This window comes from Sardina pilchardus, chromosome 6 (assembly GCF_963854185.1).
Source record: "Sardina pilchardus chromosome 6, fSarPil1.1, whole genome shotgun sequence".
Taxonomy (NCBI): domain Eukaryota; kingdom Metazoa; phylum Chordata; class Actinopteri; order Clupeiformes; family Clupeidae; genus Sardina; species Sardina pilchardus.
In genome coordinates, this window is record NC_084999.1 from 13,910,078 (window position 1) to 13,917,577 (window position 7,500).

The 7,500-nt window shown below is 50.8% G+C and overlaps 1 protein-coding gene across 2 annotated transcripts in view; it reads left to right on the plus strand.

Moving 5' to 3' along the window:
• The window catches only part of LOC134082664 (intermembrane lipid transfer protein VPS13B-like), a 360,061-nt gene that overhangs the window by 199,522 nt on the left and 153,039 nt on the right, over positions 1-7,500 (plus strand). The window contains exons 27-30 of one of the 2 annotated variants that reach the window (XM_062538539.1): positions 651-765; positions 3,856-3,922; positions 6,305-6,752; positions 7,411-7,500. The exon at positions 7,411-7,500 is cut by the window's right edge and continues 22 nt beyond it. In XM_062538539.1, the coding sequence (XP_062394523.1) occupies positions 651-765; positions 3,856-3,922; positions 6,305-6,752; positions 7,411-7,500 (720 nt within the window). Of the gene's footprint in view, positions 1-650; positions 766-3,855; positions 3,923-5,001; positions 5,144-6,304; positions 6,753-7,410 lie in introns of both variants that reach the window. The other variant, XM_062538538.1, reaches the window with a different exon arrangement.

Consider the following 7,500-nt stretch of genomic DNA (forward strand, 5'->3'; position numbering starts at 1 on the left):
TCAGGAACACGTGTTAGACAGAGAGGATTTGGTCTGTCTGTGTGTGTGTGTTTGAGAGTGAGAGATCACAGACAGAGACGTATGCGCACACACACACCACTGCAGAAACACCACATTTGTTACATAAAAAGAAATGCATAGAACGGAAAAAGCAATTCCGTCACCACCGTAGTCTCACAGCCTATCATGGCCTCAGGATTGGCTGAGGTTTACATACAGTAGATGGAGGATGGAAAGATCTCCTGGTTCCTCGTGTCAGAATTACATTACATCCCACTTAGCAGAGGCTGTCTTTTATAAGATAATACACGTTTTGTTCAAACTTAAAGACGGGCTACACCAGACATATCACTGAAGCGTTCCATTCGCGTTGCGTCTGCTTCGACAATTAGTTTCCACTAAAATCAATGGAGCTGGCTACACCAGACGTGATAGCGGCAGGTACGTTCGGAAAAAAAATTAGACCCCTCTTCTAAAACTATTTTTGATGCTGTCTCAGTGTAGTCCAGCTGTGCTGACCTCTGTTTTCTGGGAATGAAATGGGTGACCACGGGTATTATGGGTAACACTGCCGTTGCATTGTCCCTCACCAGCCTTGCTGCAGGTTCACTGACCGTTCCTCTCCCTGGTGTGTGTTTTGCTGTTTGCAGAGATCTGTGTGATCAGCGAGATGGAGGACCTGAGCGCCTCGGTGGACGTGCAGGACGTCTACACCAAGATCAAGTGCAAAGTGGGCAGCTTCAACATCGACCACTACAGAACCAGGTAAGGGCCACGGCAGGGCAGCGCTCAGCCAGTCCAACAGATGGAGCCACGGATGGATGGAGATGGAGATGGAGGTGGAGATGGAGTTCTGCTGGTTAAGGAGAGGGAATATTTTCCAGCCCAACAACCCCCCTTCCCACATGTGTGAGGACACGGGGAATAGTAAGAAGGTTCCCCACACTCCAGATTGCACCGCACCGCAAGCCCAAGCGCGATCAAAGCCGCCAGCTTAGTGGCAGTCCTAGTCATGGCACTTTTCCGACAGCGCTGACCAGGATGCAGGTGTCCTCATGGCGTTTGCCCGCTGGAAAATCTGCCCAGTTATTAACGAGCGCACACATTTCTCAGAAGAACCGCAGGCCACCTGGGCTGTGTGCAGTGCAGACTAGACTCCCTCGGTCAGCTCACAGAGCAGCGGCCCTGGAGGAGAGCTCTGCCCCCCCCGGCCACATCTGCTGACTTCCAGTCAGGCTCTCTTTCCCCCCATGAGGTCAGCCCGTGTCCACGCCGCTAAACAACCGAGCCTGGGAGAGCGCCGGGCTGTGAGAGAGCGGGCGGGCGGGCGATCGGTCGGTCGGTCCGTGTGTGTGCCAGTGTCCCCCCTGCCAGGACCTCTGTCACTGCCTGACTGGCCGGTGGCTCAGTCACCCACTGAGAGAACGCAGCTGGCGTGACTAATAGCCCTGGACGGGCATCCGCGCCAGCGCAGAGCTGGCGGACGAGCTCACGGAGAGTTCGCCTGCTCGCTCGCTCGCTCGCTCGAACAACCTGACCCGACCCGGGTTGACTCAGCCCCAGCCCAGCCCAACCCAACCCAGCCTGACAGGACATAATGTTGCATTACATTCTAGTACATGACATGACATTACATCCAGCTGTCTGCCAGCATGGAGCTCTCACGCCAAGCTGCACACACGCACACGTACAGAACACACACACACACACACACACACACACACACACACACACACACACACACCACACACACTCACTCACTCACACACACACACACACACACACACACACACACACTCACTCACTCACTCATTTTCTCACACTCTCTCACTCAAATACCGACACTCACGCACAGATGCATGTGCAGCCAGACAGCCAGGCTGGATAGTGTGGTTCAAATAAGTAAATAAATAAATAAATAAGTCAATAAATGATCGAAATAAATTGCGGGCTGATTGGGCGGGGGGGGGTTTGGGGGGGGTCAGCCCCGGGTTATGGGGTGGGTGGTTGGCTGCGAGTGCGACCGCACCGTGCAGACCTCACTGGCACTCACTCAGCTCTGCGGATTCCTCACTAAACGCTCTGACACGCAGCAGAGGAGGGGTGTGTGTGTGTGTGTGTGTGTGTTTTTGTGTTTTTGTGTGTGTGTGTGTGTGTGTGTGTGTGTGTGTGTGTGTGTGTGTGTGTGTGTGTGTGTGTGTGTGTGTGTGTGTGTGTGTGTGTGTGTGTGTGTGTGTGTGTGTGTGTGTGTGTGTGTGTGTGTGTGTGTGTGTGTGTGTGTGTGTGGTTTGGGAGCCGACGGGTGACAGCAGAGAGGCTCACCCAAAAACTCGCGCTGATACCTCCCAGCTGCTCGGCGCAGGCCAGACTGACAGCTGTGGGGTGGGACAGTGAGGTGAGAGTACAGCCATTCTTTCAGCCCCGCATTAACAATGTTACTCACTCCAGCATCACCACTGACACACACTCACACATACTGTACCTCTGCTGCTGTCCATGCCATGCACCTTCTATTGGATTGTGCAACTCTAAGTTGTTCTGTGAGGTTGGAAGCACTCAGGCTTTTATATATTTATATATAAGCATATTTTATATTTTAATGTATATAGAGTACTCCTAAACTTGGGCTTCAACCACTAACATGGTTTTAAGGACATGAGCCAGTGCCCTCTAGTCAGTGGGCCATTGTAAGACTGCATACCTCACCTCTCTGTCTCCCTCTCTCTTCCTCTCTCTATATCACATAGCTCCCTGTTTTTCTCTCTCTATCTCTCTGTCTCTGTCTCTCTCTCTCTCTCTCTCTGTCCCTCATACACTCTCTCTCTCTCTGTCCCTCATACACACTCTCTTTTGCTCTTCCTTTTCTGCCTCCCAGTTCCCTCCACCCCATCTCTCCCTCGCATACTTTCTCCCTGTAATTTATCATATCATTGCTCTCTCTCTCTTCTTTCCTCTCCCCCTCTCTGTCACTTCTTTACACACCCTGTCTCCCCATAACATCCCTCTCTCTTGCTCTCTCCCTCTCCTCCCCTCTCTCTCTCCCTCCCTCCTCTCTGGTGGTGTATTAATCTGTCTCTCTGGTGCTGTGATGCGTATGGGAAGGAGTGGAGCAGAGCTGAGCTGTGCACAGTGGAGGTTTACCACACGGTCCCGTAGGGAGCTGTGGTTTCTGATGGCCCCGCTTTGTGGGCCCTTGCTGAGCCGGGGTTCATTCGGGGCCTCCCCTCCCCTCGCCCCCCCCTCCCCCTCCCCCCCCCTCCCCTCCACATCCTCAGGTACCAGTGGGAGGGCCCCCCCGAAACTGACACATCCACCTCGTAAGGCCCGCAGTCATCTCGTCACCACCTCCTCCCATAAAGGAAGATGTCAGGGCGGCTCGTAGATCACGTTTAAAGGCCGCGTTAATGGCCAGGAATGAGCGCTGTGGTGGAGCACAGCCCAAGACGAGCGCAGCCTAAGTGCCCGTAAAAATGTCTTTGGAGCCCCCTCACATACAACGCGCCCAAGCTGATTTTATTTACCTGGATGAATTCCTGATATCGTAGCAAAATGCTGTTAGAAATCTGAAAAAACAAATTGTACAAATGATACATTAGATTGGAGGTTAATAATCACCAAGCTTTTTCAATCCAAGGTTAATGAACTCATCAATCTCTCTCCATAATGGTTCATTTTGCTTTCTAACTGCCGACTGTTTCACTCTATAATGTAAGAAATCTGTTGATGTGGATTGGTCTCTGTAACCTGCATTCAGAAAGCTTGCTCTCCAATATGGCAGGCTGCTGTGTATGGTATCTGTTGAAGGCTCAATGTCAATGTGTCCACATGCGGATGGCAAACTTGTCTGTCTTCCAGGCCTGGTGAGGGCTGGCATGCCGGCCACTTTGAAGGCGTCATTCTCCAGTGCAAGGAGAAAGCTGTGGTGAGAGCTTCCTCTCCGAGTGGCCCAGAACGATCCGGTTGATTCCGCTGCTAACCTTGCCTGGTCTCTGCTCAGACCGGAGAGATAGGGAAGGGACCCACAGCCACTCTGCACATTTCTGGTTTTTTTCCCATTCAACTCATGACTTATTTCTGATTTGGGCATTTCTATTCATTCTATATTCATTTTATTTTCAAATGGTCGTTTTTGTAGTGACCCTTTGTTTTGCCCATTCAAATTCCTTAGCAATTCACCTCATATTATTATTTTGATTTGGCCACCTCAGTGGGTTCGTACTCCTGAGTGTGTGTGTGTGTGTGTGTGTGTGTGTGTGTGTGTGTGTGTGTGTGTGTGTGTGTGTGTGTGTGTGTGTGTGTGCATGTGTGGTTGAGCTGTGGGTCCACTCCATCTCTCCAGGTCCTGTCACTGGCCAAGACGCCCTCTGAAATCAGCTGCGAGGAGCGTGCGTGTGTGACCTGTGGACTAGGGCTTCCTCTGTGCCTCTGTGTGATCTCTGCGCTGGGGGCCGGGAGGGCAGCGGGTGGCCTTATGCTTGTGGTGCCTGCTCCAGAGGACTCCATTGAACCCAGGAACAAAGAGCTCTGGTACTTGGTCTGGTGTTGATCTTGTGATGGAGACCAGATCAGGATCAGACGCAGACCAGTTGCTGCCTGAGAGTCCAAGTGGTCCTCACTTTGAAAAACACGGAGAGCCTGAAGCAGGCATCGACAACATAAGGCCACAATCCCACCGATTCTGCCTTCCAACAAAAGCTGCACCAATCAATTGCTGAAATCTTGTTTCATTTTGTTTAATTCTGTTTTTTTTCCCTCCCCCTTGTCCAAAAAATGACGAAAGTTGAAATCAATCAGTGACCCCACTTATGATTCCAAACTGATTGGCCCATGTTCTTTTTTTTTTTTCTCTCTCTCTCTCTCTCTCTCTCTCTCTCTCTCTCTCTCTCTCTCTCTCTGTCTCTTCTCTCCCTCTCTGTCTCTCTGTCTGTGTGTTGTTCTGCTTCTCCTCCTGTTGTGTGTGCTACCCCCCCTCTCTCCCCCACGCTCTCTGCTGCACTTCAGCCCAGAGGAGAGGTCCAGTGGCGGGGGCCTCTGCGGTGGGGTGGTCCTCTCTTGCACTGACAAGCTGAACAGACGCACTGTGCTGGTCCGCCCCGTCAGCAAGCAGGACCCTTTCAACCACTTCTCTGGGTTTTTTCCTCCCGTAAGAGACAAACATGACCCCCCCCAACCAAACCAAAAAAATAACTGCAAACGTTACCCAAAAAAACACACACACAAACACACCATACTGCTTCTTTTGCTATGAACTACCCCAGCTAAAGAGCTTCCATTAACTTTGGCCACCTTCATGCGCACTCCTCCCCTGCGTTTTTGACTTAAGTGCTTCAAGAGGGGATCCGTCAAAGACGGAGGGAGCAGGGGAGAGAGGGAGCCAACGGCACTAGAAGCCCTCCAAGAAGTAATCACGCTCTCTCTCCTGACTGGATGTTTTCTGTTAACCTCCGCTGCAAACGCGGCAGCGTTTTTTGGCTCCGCCGCAGCGTCGGCAGATGTTAAAATGAAAATTGCACGCAAAAATTGAAGGTGCTGCAGAAAAGCCAGGGGAGGAGGAAAAAAAATAGAAATGTGTTTGGGTTTTAATTTAAAATACCTTAAACCACAGCGGGCAAAACATTCAGGCCCTCAATGTGTGGTCGTCACACATGACAAGTGAAATTGTCCTGACCTCCCCGCCAGGCTCCGCTATCTCTTCACATCCCCCAGAAGGTTAATGAAAGCTCTGGCAGAATAATCTACTTGTGTTCAAGGCTATTTGTGCTCTCCTGTTCCTCTCAGTAGTCCTTCTCTTCAGACTTAATAGATTTAAAGATGCTCCCAGCTTTTAGTAGTCCTGAAAAAAAAAAAAAAAATCAGCCTAAGCCATCTTGACTTAACCCTGTGCTCTTACTGACATGTAGAGGACACCTGTTGTCTTTAAACCACTTAATTCCAGTCACACCCTCATATGTGTACATATAACACACTACTCACATTCCTCAGGTGTCTTCTAAGAATATTTGAGTTTAAACTTAAGTTAAGTTAATCAGCCCTTAAATAATATCTTTATTTATCTTTATCTTTATCTATATGCATGTGGTAGCTATGTATTGGTTAACTTTATTACAGTGACAAAAGATATGCTAGTTAGCTATATCTATCTTTATTTATCTTTATCTTAATCTATATAGTAGATGTATACTGTAGCTCTATATAGGTTAGCTCAATGGCAGTGCCAGTAGCTATGCCAGTGCGTTGGCACAGCAATAGGCGGTGCTGTAAATGATCGCTGTGTCCCTGTCCTGTGCCCCTCCCTCCTGTCCAGACGGCCGCCAAGGCCCTGGAGGTGTCCCACCAGCAGCACGGCTTCCTGTCCGTCACCTACACGCAGGCGGTCACGCGCAACGTGCGCCACAAGCTGACCGCGCGGCAGGAGCGCGGCGGCCCGCGGGCCGGCCTGGTGATGAGCGGCGCGGGTGGCGAGGCTCCGCTGGCGCCGGGCACGGTGGCGATGGTGGACGGCTCGCCGCAGCACCTGCACGAGATCCTGCTGACGGCGCAGCCCTTCGACCTGGTGCTCTCCTGCCCCCTGCTGGCCGCCGTGGCCGGGGTCTTCCGCGTGGCGCCCGAGCCGTCGTCGCGGCGACGGGCGCTCCGGGAGAGGGGGAGGCAGGCGGGGCAGCCCATGCGCAGCCACACCCTCACCTCCAGCAGCCTCCCACTCATCTACGTCAACACCAGCATCATCCGCATCTTCTGCCCCACAGACACAGGTATGGCAACATACACATACAACAGACATACATACATACATACATTTTACATGCGCATACAACATACACCTACAACATACACACAAACCGTATATATACAGTTTACATATGCATGCAAAGGGTGCACATATGGATGCACGTTCACATTCATACGCATATACATACAGTACGCATACTACACACACATCCTTTTACACATACAAATACATGCAACATCTCACATGTACAGATTTTTGAAGAAACCTTGTGTGTGCAGGGGATACACTCTTCTTATATATACATTATGCTGTATGTAATTCCCCATGTAGATAGAGTATAAATATCCGTTGTTGGTTGCCAAATGACGTGATATGCAGAAGAGATAAAAGTGTGTGTGTGTGTGTGTGTGTGTGTGTGTGTGTGTGTGTGTGTGTGTGTGTGTGTGTGTGTGTACAGTATGTGTGTGTACAGTATGTGTGTGTACAGTATGTGTGCTCCTTGAGTAGGTAAGGCTTAAGGCCAGTCTGGGAGGAGGCCATTACACAAGCCACTATTACATGATTATGCAACAGACCCCTCCATCAGCAGAATGGCCTCGGAAAACTTGATGGGCTGCCATTATTCAGGACTGATTATGTTTCCACAACTCACTTCTGTGTGTGTGTGTGTGCGCGTGCAGACTCACCTCAGAAGAAGGAGGACACTCTGGTGCTGAAGATCGGCTCCGTGAGCATGGCCCCTCAGGCAGATAACCCACTCACACGCACCG